At 36.3% G+C, this 13,549-nt stretch overlaps 1 protein-coding gene across 7 annotated transcripts in view; it reads right to left on the bottom strand.

Annotated features, from left to right (window-relative positions):
• The window catches only part of AP3B1 (adaptor related protein complex 3 subunit beta 1), a 279,061-nt gene that overhangs the window by 55,431 nt on the left and 210,081 nt on the right, over window positions 1–13,549 (bottom strand). For 6 of the 7 annotated variants that reach the window (XM_004374474.2, XM_023729481.1, XM_023729484.1 and 3 more), the window contains one exon: window positions 13,405–13,511. In XM_004374474.2, coding sequence (XP_004374531.1) covers window positions 13,405–13,511 — 107 coding nt within the window. Of the gene's footprint in view, window positions 1–8,586; window positions 8,695–13,404; window positions 13,512–13,549 lie in introns of those variants that run through there. The other variant, XM_023729486.1, reaches the window with a different exon arrangement.

The following is a 13,549-nucleotide window of genomic DNA, read 5'->3' as shown; positions in this document are numbered from 1 at the left end:
GAATATGTCCCATGTCATGTCTGATAGCTGCTAAAGATGTGAGGAGGTAAATGTTACCTTAGAAAGATGTGCTTTAAATTTTTAGGAGATCTGTTCTATTGACATAAAAATAAAAATTGTGTTTTTAGCTTCTCAGTTTATCATGCTGTATTTTTAGCCAAGTTAAGGGGGCATTTAGAAATATAAGGAATAAATTATTAAACTGGTTGTAGTCAAACTTAGAGAAATGACTTATTCTCCATTTTACTGCCTTAAATACTACATATTAACATAATAAAAGGAATGTGTAAGGAGCACAACCATTTTCTAGATATGTGCTTGTTGGGAATAATTCTCTCAATGGTATAATAAACTTATATATTAACAATGCAGTCCTTCGAACTGACATAAGTGGGAATGGGTTCTATAATAATAAAGATAGAAAGCAAGGAAAGATTGATTTCATTCATTCAACATACTTTCAATAAACACCTATTATGCATCAAGACTGGGGACAGAAAGGCCAATAAAAAGGTTCTGTCCAATCTTCCAGGGGCTCAGAATGTAAGTCTCATAATATTTATACTTCTGATATAGACGATAGGCACCTGTCTCCCATGCTGATATCAGTAACTTTTCTAAGGTCATCTGAAGTTTCTCCACTTAATTTCCCATGGATCTCTAGAGATTTAGAGTTGGGAGGAAACTTAGAAATAATCTATTCAAGTCCTCTTATTTCACAGATGAAGAAAGCTAGTGCAGAAGGGTGAAGTGGTTTTAAACAACATTAAATACCTAGTAAACATTATGTGATTTCCCACTAAGCTTTATGATACATAGTATCGTCAATTTGGTACAAAGAACTTAGAGTTCTGAGAAAAAAGTTAGAAAAGCTAATGCTGAAAATCTTAACTGAACTCAAATTTTGGTGCACTAGTTTAGATTTATAAGATACTTTGCCAGGTTACATAGTCTATGAAGCATAAACGCCAAATCTTCAATGAAAATATGAAATAAATGAACTCCTGAAACTATGCATTTAAAAATCCTATTATTATAAAAATTTTCAAATGTACAGAAAAGGAGAGAGTCACATAATAAACAACTAAGTACACATCACTAAGCTTCAAAAATCATCAACATTTGGCCGATCTTGGTTAATTTATATCTCTTACTCTACTTCTGAATTATTTAAAATCAAATTCCGGATGATACAATTTCATCAATAAATACTTCAGTTTGTATACCTAACAGATAAGGATGTTTTATGAAAATTTATAACATGATCACATCTAAACATTAATAATTCCCTTAATTTCAGCTAAAATACAGGCAGTGTTCACATTTCCTTGACTATTTCATAAATGCTTTTTCAGATCTGGTTTGCTTGAATCAAGATTCAAACAAGATACACACCTTACATTTGGTTGGTATGTATTTTAAATTTCTCTTAATCTGAATTACACATTTTAAAGCATAATTTGCTTAATTTTTCTGTTTGTTTCTTTGGGGTATATATGTTTTCTTGAGCAGAGGTGTAAAGTATATCTTCAGTATTAACATTTGGGAGAGAGATTCATATATTCGATAATGCGGAAAAGTGGCAAATTAAAAGAAATAACCCTTATTGATAGCTTATGAAAGCTGTATGTAATTACATTCCTGAATGATTTGAATAAGTGTGTCTGATATATTCTAAGTGGCTTTACTTTTCTTTGATATTAGGGTCATGTACTGTACTTAAGTATTTTTTTACTCCCTGCTCTCCTCTCTTTGGTAATAAATTAATTTCTTAATGTTGTTTGGGCATGTGCCTAAATTCATTTTCTCCTCTTTTGAAGAGAAACAATCTTTTTTCCTAAGGATCACAATAACATCTTACATGTTTCCAGGCTTCTCATGTTGAGTTTAATACTATTAAAATGATACTTATCAATTTTTCATACCATGCCCTGCCCTGTGTTTCAAAAACTTTCTGGCAGGCTTTTATAAGAGGAACAGAGGCAAAAGAAATGAACTGGCTGATATATGATTAAATAACATTTAATGCATGATTATCCAATTCATTATAATCTAAGATATCTTAAAGTTTTTTAAAAAAGTATTCTTCACTACAAATATCACAATTCAATAGAAGGAAAAAGTTAAAAAAAAATAAAAATATTGAAATATAGCAGCTAACAGTAATACAAAGTTCAGTCAACTTTGCATATGGAAAATGAAATTGCCAAAAGAGATAAAATCTTTTTTAAACAAATGATATAGAAAAATCTCTTATTTCCTGTTGTAGTACATTTAACTATAATAACTCAAAGCTAAAAATCATAGTCTTAGGGAAGAAGTGGGTAGATGTTTGGTGAGCTCTCTTAGCTGACAGCAAGCAAAAGGAACTACTTACCAAAAAGTAAAGAAAGAGAAAAAGAAAGGCCCCAAAAGAAAGGCCCAAGACTTTCTTTGAAATCACCTTTTTAATCCTTCTATTTTTTGCAAATTTACATTATTTATTCTGCTTTGCTGGTTAACCTGGTTTTTTATTTGCCATAAATAGTTACAATTCCATTAGTAACTATAATTAGCATCTGATATAGGGGATTTTTTGTTGTGGAGAATTTATATAATATCAACAAAGCATTGTGAGTACTACCCACTAGTCAGGACTTCAACAGCATATATCTGCGTAAGCCAAATAAAAAATATATTGCAATAAAAAAATCTATGACTAAAAATCATGACACTGTCTTTCTAAAAAAGTAGTTCCTTTTAATAATCTAGGAAAGGTAGAGATGATAATCATCTGTTATAACTATAAGGCCGCTGAAGCAGTGCAGAAATAAAAAGATGAAGCAGCAGTATGGCATATCTTAACATTTAATTTAAAAATCAAAGCAACTCACATCCAAAAAAGAATTGAGTAAAAGAAAAAGATGGGACGTGGCTAGGCAATGGAAGCACAAAATACTGTCAAACTTTAATTAAAAAATATTTTCAATTTAAGCAGACCCCGGCCAGTGATTTTTCATTATTTTTATCACAGTTCCATGACTACTGACATCTTCATCAGAACTAAAAAAGGATTTTTCCCAAATTTAAAATGACAAAATTATTTTTAATTTTGACTTATAATTTCTTCCTAAACCCAAAGGAATTTGATCTTACCCGGGTTTGTCTCTTAATCTAGGCAGTCAATATACTTTAAGTTTTTATGTAAAGTATAAAAAAAAATTTAAAAGATAGTTGTACCATATCAGAAAACAAACTTTATCACAGAGATATTATCATTTATTTTGTGAATGGGATCTCATATTCATTAAATGTCTGACACATGACTTACTAAATGCCTGTATGTACCAAAGACCTCTCTTAAAGCAATCTGCCCTAGGAGACAAACTTGAAGAAAGCTGGTACTCTGGCACTATAAGACAGATTGGAAAATAAAACCAAAATGCCCTAGTATTAATTTAAAAAAGAAGGAAGATAAATATCTACTTAAGAGAAATTGAAATCCTAAATATAAAGCAACTTCAATCACAACAGTCATCATTATAACGCATAATTATTCTAATAATACCTGAAATCTAGCATTGGAACTCATCTTACACCCATGAGGGATAAGAATCAAAATCAGCACAAAGCTGGTTCCTATAAGGTGGAAGTCAGATATATCTCCACTCTCTAAACTCTTCACCATTTTGACACTAGCTACCCTTACTAGCCGCCCACCCATGGTACTTCTCTACTTCTCTGCTGCGTTCGATAATTCATTGCAATGGCCATGCAGAACTCACAGACCACACTCACAGTTATGTGGTTTATTAGGGAAGTTAACAGGCTATAACTCGGGATCAGGATCAACTTGGAAGTAACAGGATACAACTCAGGAGACAGGATCAACTTCATCAATCAGGAGAGCTTCCAACCAAGAAGGCTCTCAGCTCGGCAAGCCCTTCTTTGGTTTGTGCCAACTGATGATAGCCTCTGTTGCTGGGCCCTCTTGTCCTCTGCCCTGCTCGGGCAAGTGTTATAGCTCTTTAGCTCCACTGACGAGTGCCCAGAGTCACCCTGCTCCACTGGCAAGCCTCCAGCCTGAAGGCACTCAGCTCTTTCCTACTTCGTGGCTGGCAAGCCCATCACAGCCAGTCCTGTGGTTCTCACTGCTTGCACTGCTGCCACTGTTTCTCTGCTGTGTTTGCCTCCTTTTCTCACCATCTTGCACCGTCTTCAGTGTTACAGCTCTCTGTTCTAGGTCTAGGATGTTCTCAGCACTGGGACCCTGGATCCAAAGGATGGGCTCAGATCCACGCTCTTCTTGATAGTAGTGAGGTTCCCCTCAATCTCTGTGGGAATGGCACTTATAAGCAAGTTCCTTATCAATTTCAAGGTATGGCCACCCCAGTTCGGCCACAAACTGACCGATCCCCTGCAACATAACTTAATCCTACTGGGTGATTTTATGCATCCTATTTGCATAGTAATTGACCAATCCCTTGCAAGACTGTGGCCCAGTCAATCATTTTTGGCAGAATTATAAACCTTAGGCCAGAAAAGTCATATATAAGAGAAACCCATTGCACTGCAATTCCAAATACTGTTTTAGTGAATTTCAGACTGTGTGAATCAGATTTTGTTTCATGAATTATGGTTTGTCTGTTCTTCATACTGTTCTAAAACCAACAGTGTAATCTTCATACCAATTAATTTCCTGTAACACAAACAGGGTCAAGACCTCATCCCTAATCACAGAAAGTGTAACTTCATTAGCTGCCAGTCTTTGTCAACAGCAAAATCTATAAGCCTACTTGCTAGGCAATTTCTTACATTACTTAGATAAGAAACTTGAGAGCACTAATAATAAACATTAACTTAAGAAGCTGAATTTAGTTTGTGTATTAAAAAAAAAGCCTTTTCTCTGTTTCACTTTGCTTGTCCAAATTCAAGTGGACTACATACAGGATTTCTTCTTTGTATCCTTCAGTCTGTAAATCCCTGGGTGGGAGAAGCTAGTTACATGGCTTCTTGGTCATACTGCTAAACATAATGTCATCTTTTTGCTGATCACAGGAAATCTCATGTTGGTTACTCATAATAACAGCCCAGATTCTTGTTTAATTCTGCTGTCACCACTGTTTCTACCCTGGTATCACAAGGCTTTATTTCTTTATCAGGCGACAAAGTAATGCTCTGTAGTGCCAACTCAGGGACAGCAGGGGGTGAATAGCGTTGGCCATAAAAATTATCCTTCCACTTCTTGCTAGAGAGAAGTGGTTCAGATATCTAAACTTTAAACTGTGTTAAATGTCAAAAGAAATGCTTCTTAGATTTTAAGCTGTAATGGTAGCGAGGGAAATAAGTGGGTCTGTAGAGTTTACGGGATATAAAATAATAGTGTTTATAAACATACTCAGTGAAATAAAGGCAATTTTGTATCTACAGAAATTCCCAAATGAGCAAAACTATGCTACAAAATAACAGCAGTTACTACACTATAACTCCATACCCTTGAGGCAATTTTTCCTTATTTTCCCATTCAACTGTAATTCGTTGAGAGTAGGGATCTTGTCCGTCTTGTTCATCACTGTATCTTTGGCACCTGCCCATATTCTGGCCTGAAGAAATACTTGATGAATGAATAAAACAGGTAATTGGCGTATTATATAAAATTGTAGCTTTTTTAATGCACTTTTGGTTTCTCTTTCATGGACTATTCTGTTTTTCAATACGTTACTGCCGTCTACTATAATGATCACTTTTCTTAATGCACCCTCCTAAATTAAATTCCATTTAGGGACTGTGATCATGGGGATAAAACCCGTTCTCTTTCTGGCAGCTAAGCCAGAGGTTTCCTATTAATGTGCCACAAATGGGTAAGAGGTGTGCATGATGTTGCCCTCTCACATCCCTCAGGCCCCAGAAAGGCCAGGCGTGGCCTGTGGTGGCTAGAGATCCTGGGCTACGTGCCTCCAACCTTCAGCAGCATTCTCTGTTTGCCCCAGAACACACTACAAACATTATCACTTTTCCATATCCACCAAGACATGAAAAGATTGGGAAGCAATTAGTTAAGACACCTTTCATACAATTTTCCCATAACAGTATGTCACCAACATACTACTCCAGCATTTTATCTGGCTGATTTAACCTGTTGTTGTTGTTGTTATTGTGTGCCGCTGAGTCAATTCCAACTCCTAGCAACACTACAGGACAGAGTAGAACTGTCCCATAGGGCTTCCCAGGCTGTAATATTTAAGGAAGCAGATCACCAGGTTTTTTCTCCGGCAGAGAGGCTGGTATGTTCAAGCCGCCAATCTTTTGGTCAGCAGCCAAGGGCTTAACCACTAAGCCACCAGGGCTGTTTTGATTCAACCTACACACCCTATATCTTAGCTACAATTTGAACTTACTGTTCCTCTAATACTTAAGTTATTTCACGTCCCAAGTCTTTACATATGCTATTTCCTCTGCCAAGGATGTCACTCCTCTTCTACTCCAGTCATCTAGACAAACTCTTACTTACTCTTCAAGACTCTGTTCCAAGGTCCCATATAAAATTTTTTTATGTAAATTTTTTTCTAAGAGGTCCCTGTCACCTAGGCAGTACAGCACCGACTACACTGTAATGATTTGTCTGTTTTCCTCACTAGGCTATGAGTTTCCAGATACCATGCACTCATGATTTACCTCCTTGCTGACCCCTTTTCCTTTGTCACCTCTTTAAGGATGATGTTCCCTAGAATTTGATCTTTAGTTGTCTCTTCTCACCCCACAAGGTTTCCCTGAGTAGAAGCTACTCTTTCTCAGCCTTAAACTATTATAAGGTTTCCTGCTGATGTTTATCAGTTAACACAGAGTATGTGCCAAATCAGTTTGCAGAAGTAACTTTGCTGCATTCACTTTCATATTTTTGTGCCCCAAACATACAAAAAAAAGTCATCTAAAGCACAAATAGATTGGAGTTTCACTCCAAAATTTCTAATACCAGTACTGTCTTTCAGATTTATGTAAATTGTCTCTCTCCCCATTTTTTATTCCCCCCAAAAGTCTAGTATTCTGAAGATTGCTGTTTCTGTGTTCTCAAGGCTCCACGTGTAACAATTTTGAAATTCTTGGCCTACCAATATCATGGTAAAAAGGCAAACTAAGTTAACACAGTTTGTTCACTGAAATACTGTAATAGGTACTAAAATGCTCCCTCATTTAGGGAGCCATCCATTGGTGGACTGCCAATTAGTCTCATGAAAGACTGAAATAAATGCTGTGTTTATTATTATCATACAGTCTGTTACGGATTGAATTGTGTCCCCAGAAATATGTGTTGTAAATCCTAACCTCTATGCCTGTGTTTATAATCCCATTTGGGAATGGGGTGTATTTGTTATGTTAATGAGACAGGATTAATGCCTGTCTTGAGTCAATCTCTAACAAGGTATAAAAGGAGCAGATTAAGGAAGAAGAGATGGGGAGGGTGATGCCAAGTCATATGAAGATCACCAAGGAACAGAAGCTCAGAGACAAGGACCTTCCTCCAGAGCTGAGCAAACCAAACACCTGTTGCCGTCGAGTTGATTCCTACTCATAGCAATCCCATAGGACAGAGTAGAACTGCCCCGTAGGGTTTCCACGGAGTGGCTCGTGGATTTGCACCGCTGACCTTCTCGTCAGCAGTTGAGCTTCTAACCACTGCACACCTGGACTCAATATCCATAGTGTTTTGTTTCTCTTTTTTTCACTTTACATTATACCATACTTTCTCGTTTCATTATTTAGTAAAAACATTTTAACGACTGTACAAAATTCCTTAGTTTGTCTTTTCCATACTTTATGTAACCCTCATTCTCCTATCACTAGACATTTAGGGTATAAACAACTAATGTGCATAAATCTTTGTATTTCTAATGATTTCCTTAGAAGAAAAATCTAGACATGGAGGGATTACTGGGCCAAAGAGTATATATTTTGATTGCTTTTAATATAGATGGTCAAATTTTAAGCCAGAATGATGTACCAAATTACATTTTTACCAGCGGAACAGCATATAATGTTTTTCATTGCATCCCTCACCAACAGTAAGCACTGGTTTTTGTAACCTTTGCCAACGTCACAGGCAAACCAATTCTTTAAAATTGAATTTATTCATTATTGCTGTAGAACATTTTTTCACATACCTATTATCATCTATATTTTCTTTATTGTAAATAATCTGTGTATGTTTTTTGTCCACTTTTTAAAAAATGTTTTATTGACGTATATATACAGAAAAGTACACAGTTCAATGATTTTTTTCTAAAATGAATACAATGATGTAACAAGCACCCAGATGAATAAAAAGAACATTATCAGCACTCCAGAAGTGACTTATGTGTGCCCTTCCAATGACTAATTCTCCGAAGGGTAATCATCTAATTTTGCCTGTTTTTGTACTTCTGTCCACTTTTATAGTAATAATTATGTTATTTTAAAAAGTTAATTAGTATTTATTATAAAACACTTGAACATCATAGAAAAGTACAAAAAAGAAAGCAACAAGTCATCTAAAAACCACAACAGTTAAAACAACTACAGTGGGGGCAGGGGTGGTTCAGTGGCAGAATTCTCACCTTCCATGCAGAAGACCCAGATTTGGTTCTCAGCCAGTGTACATCATGTGCAGCCACCATCCGCCTGTCAGTGGAGGCTAGCCTGTTGCTATGATGCTGAACAGGGTTTAGTGGAGCTTCTAGACTAAGATGGAGGAGGAAGAAAGGCCTGATGATCTACTTCTGAATATCAGCCAATGAAAACCCTATGAATTACAACAGTCCAATCCGCAACCAATTACAGGGATGGTGCAGGACCAGGCAGCATTTCATTTGTTGTGCATGAGGTCACTATTGGTTGGGGCTGACTCAACCGCAGCTAATAACAACAAAATAACTACTTTTAACCATGGGGAATGTGACACTCTGTAAGCATGGATGGCAAACAGATACACAGAAGAATAAATAAAATTATTCCATAAGAACAAGATTATAATTTTACTTTAATTTAATTGAAGGAAAAGAAATTACATTAAAAAAACTCCTAAACTTCAGATAAATGTTTTTTGAGGATATGAAAACCATTAAGAAGTTGGAATTTCATTAAAGAACAAAAATAAAAGCTTTTTTAATTTTAAGTATTATTACTTTCTTACTATGAAAAAATGAAATGATTAACACACACATCTCCCATCTTCTCCCCTGATCCTAATTTTGGTTGTTTATTCTATTTTTATCATTTACACCAATTCTGTGACCATAATTTCATAGGTATTGATTCTACTACTTTGAATCATCCTTTAATTGAGTTCAACAATGATCAGTGTCCCCATCCTCCCCCTCTTTTAACAAAAGACTCATAGTTATTTTTTTCATGCTTGAGACTATCTGTAGCCTTTACAGTAGACAAATAACATTTTTCTTGGGTCACAGTTTCTTTTGTTTACAAAGTGGTAATAATAATGTAATAAAAAATAATAACAAATGCTTACTTAGTGCTTAATATGTACTGTTATGAGCATATAAATGTATGTTAACTCATTTAATACTAACAACAACCCTATGAGGTAGGTAGCATTTTTATCTCTATTTTACAGATAAAAAAACTGAGGCACCAAGAAGTAAAATGACTTGCCCAAGGTCACTCATTTTGTAAAGTGGCAGAGCCATGATTTAAACACAGATGGTTTGGCTCAAGAGCCTGTGCTTTTAACTATACTGTACTGCTCTGAATGTTTAAGGTTACCACATGACCGGAGGGAGGGACAGTTAAGGATGCTACTAGCATTTAGGGGATGGAGATCAGGGGTGCTAGATGTCCTGCAATGAACAGGGCAGACCCATACAATAAAGATTTATGCCATGTCCCTCACAACTTTTAAATGTCTTGTTGGCCACTCATGACGTGAAAACTTGTTTAAAATTATCTCATCCTAGAATCTAACTCTGTTTTATATATAAACACAAAGCAATTTTTGCAAAGTTTTAATACACTCAATTTTCCAGGAATGCAACTACTTGGGGTCCGGAAAAAGTATTCAATGTTTTGGAAAATTATGCCACTGATAGCAACACCATAACTCATCGTGTTTGAGTTGCCAATATGTCTATATCAGTCTGTATTTATGGTTGCCACATTCATAGTAGTTCTACATATGACTGCAAACATCATTTAACTACTTCATTATGTCTTTAGGCAATTACATATCAATGTAAATATTGCTTTATTATAAATTACTTTTATTTCTCCTTTCTATTCAATTAGAGTGCCACACTGGTTTTTAAATTATGAATTTACTCTAAACCCAACCAAACCCGTTGCCTTCAAGTCGATTCTGACTCATAGTGACACTACAGGACAGAGCAGAACTGCCCCATATGGTTTCCAAGGAGTGGCTGGTGGATTAGTACTGCTGGCCTTTTGGTTAGCATCCAAGCTCTTAAACCCTGTGCCACCAGGGCTCCATTTACTCTATTATCTACGAATTTCATTGCAGAATCCAAAAAGGCTCCTATATTTGTTGAGATTCCGTAATGTTATATTGTTGTTGTTAGCTGCTGTCGAGTCAGCCCCCAACTCACAGTGACTCCATGCACGACAGAATGAAATGCTGCCCGGTCCTGTGCCATCTCCATGATTGGTTGTGGACTGGACAGTTGTTATCCATATGGTTTTCACTGGCTGATTTTCAGAAGCAGATGGTCAGGCCTTTCTGCCTAGTCCATCTTAGTCTGGAAGCTCCATGGTAACCTGTTCAGCATCATAGCAACGTGCAAGCCTCCACTGACAGACAGGTGGTGGCTGTGCACGAGGTGCACTGGCTAGGAATGAAGCCCAGGCGTCTGGCATAGAAGACAAGAATTCTACCACTGAACCACCACTGTCCCCGTTACGTTATATTGTTGTTGTTAGGTGCTGTCAAGTTGGTTCTGCCTCGTAGAGACCCTATGTACAACAGAACGATGTATAACAAAAACAAAAACAAAAACAAAAACAAACCAAACCTGTTGCCCTCGAGTCAATTCCGACTCATAGCGACTCTAGAGGACACAGTAGAACGGCCCCATACGGTTTCCAAGGAGCGCCTGGTAGAATCGAACTGCCCACCTTTTGGTTAGTAGCTGTAGCTCTTAACCACAACACCACCAGGGTTTCCAGAATGACGTATAGGGACTTCTAATTCTTGAGGTTTTTAATTTTATTTTTCCTTTGAGGTCTTTAGTTTACTTCTCTCCAAATTTTTAGGCATAATGAGAAAAACTGTAATTTGGCTGATTCACCTACTTTTCTTGGTACTTTTTTTTGAGGGCTGGAGGTGGAAGTAGGAGTCATGTAATTCTGCACCAGACTTTTCAATTTATTTTCTGTAAATTCCACTTTTAAAAATTCTACCTTTTTCCTTAAGTTTGACTTCTTTCCTTGTTTGGTTTCTGGTGAATTTTTGGCTGCCATTCTTTTTAGTACTTTTTTTTTTTTTTTAAACCATTCTGTTATCCTTTAGGAGACGAATGTGGTGATCCTGCTTCACTCGGTCATCACTACCTGGTAGTCCTTCTGTGCCCATTCTTTGGATGGAGTGTTTTTCTTTTCTTTTGAAGAAACTGCCTTAATAAATGCTTTTCATAGTAAAAGGGTGAGTTTCTTAATTCCTTTGTGAGGAATGAAAATTTACTATCAGCTTTTCTAATCTCAACTGCGTTCTTCTTATAGGTAATAAAGTATAAATGTCTACTCAGGGTCCATTTTCACATATATCACTTCTGAAAATATTAGTTACTATGTACTGTGTGATAACAATGTGCTAGTCACTGTTCTAAGTTTTACTTGTATTATCTCATTAATCTCACAACAATCCTATGAGGTACATATTATCCCCATAAGAAACTGAGGTGCAGAAAAGTTACTTATCAATTTACTTACCATAGCTAGTAAGTGACAGGGCAGGGATTTGCACCCTGGGCATCTGATATCAGAGCCCAAGTTGTTATGTATCTACAAACTTACTGCCTCCCAAATTCTTAGGGGCTTCCTACTCCCTTCTAGGAACTGTTTCATATAGATTTTTTGATCACTACTTTCTCTTTAGAGCCCCCACAAATACTCAACAAATATTTATTAGTTGAATGAATGAAAGACTTAACTACTTAGTTTCACTGCCCCCTCTGCCCTTTTTAATGAGCCTTTTCCTTTTGGAAACAAGAAGGGTAAACTAAAACCCCCAAACTGTTCTTACTCATCTCTGAGTGGGTAAGAGAGAATCTAATTCCACACTTAAAAAGAACATAATAAACTGAATAGTTTTCACCTGTATTTTGTAGACATGTGGATCACAGCAAATAGAAACGTATCCAGCTCTTCTTAGTATTTCATTGCACGCCCCAATAACATATTCGCTTTGAAGGGGAAATTTTTTCTAATAACATATAAAGAGTAGGTATTTCTCTTTCTCACTTTTGGCAGAAGCAGCTCTATCAGCATCTCGGATCACCAATTATGTACCCTACAGTGCCTCAGCAGCCCTGGGAACCATTTAATACCGCAGACCTATTCAAGCTACCTGACTCCCATCAAAACTTACTGTTCTATCTCGTAGTTTGTCAGATTTCTGACAACAAATTAATAGGAGGTCAAGCATATCTAGGCAGCATGCTTGATTTAGAGTGAAAGGTTATGGATATAATATGCTAACACAGAAAAAGTTATTGCAGTTTCAGACACTATGACAAGCTGAGAGTTTGGGCATTATTTTGTGATAGGCAGACCTTTTGCCTCTCTTCAAGTCACACCCTATATATAACATTAAATAATTTTTTAAGAGACACTGGTCCGCGGGAGACAGACCTGGAGATCTGCTCCCATAAAGATTACAGCCTAGAAAATGCCATGGGGCAGTTCTACTCCGTCACATGGGGTCACTATGAGCTGACAATAGATTCAAGGACACCTACGACAAGAAGGCATGTAAATCAGAGTATGAAGATGATGCAAACAGAAATGCAACCTTAGATTTTCAAATGAGAACAGTCACATATTTTAACAGCCTATTGTGAAAAAACAGCATAGTAGAAAGAGAATGATTATGGGAATAAAAGTCTGTTATTGTAGACAACAATGCTTTATGACAAAATATGTAAATAAACTAACTCAATGGGGCAAAGAGCCCTTGTATGTTACAGATATGACAGTACCAGAGAAAAATGTACATGTAATAATTAAATAAGTTGAGAAGATAAGGGTTTGAAGAGAGAGCAAATTTTCAAACTATTTACAAAATTAAAATGTCATATATGAATAAGGCTTGTTGTTACAAAAAGAACTATTCAAAACTAAGAATCCATTTCAACTATTTGTAGTTTAATAAAAAAGATGCAAAGGCATCATCTGAAAACTGAGCTAATGTATTTTGAAACTTACATTGATGACTGATGAAGAAGCTGACAAATTTAAACCTTCAAGATCAGCTATCAAGCTTGGAGACAGAGCAGGTGTGGGAAGAGCAACTGGAGTGGAGACTGGGTTAACTGTAAGAAAAGGCCCAAATTAGCAAATGTGCATGAAA

Source organism: Trichechus manatus, unplaced genomic scaffold (assembly GCF_000243295.1).
Source record: "Trichechus manatus latirostris isolate Lorelei unplaced genomic scaffold, TriManLat1.0 scaffold00029, whole genome shotgun sequence".
Lineage (NCBI taxonomy): Eukaryota > Metazoa > Chordata > Mammalia > Sirenia > Trichechidae > Trichechus > Trichechus manatus.
This window is presented reverse-complemented; position numbering and strand designations above follow the sequence as displayed.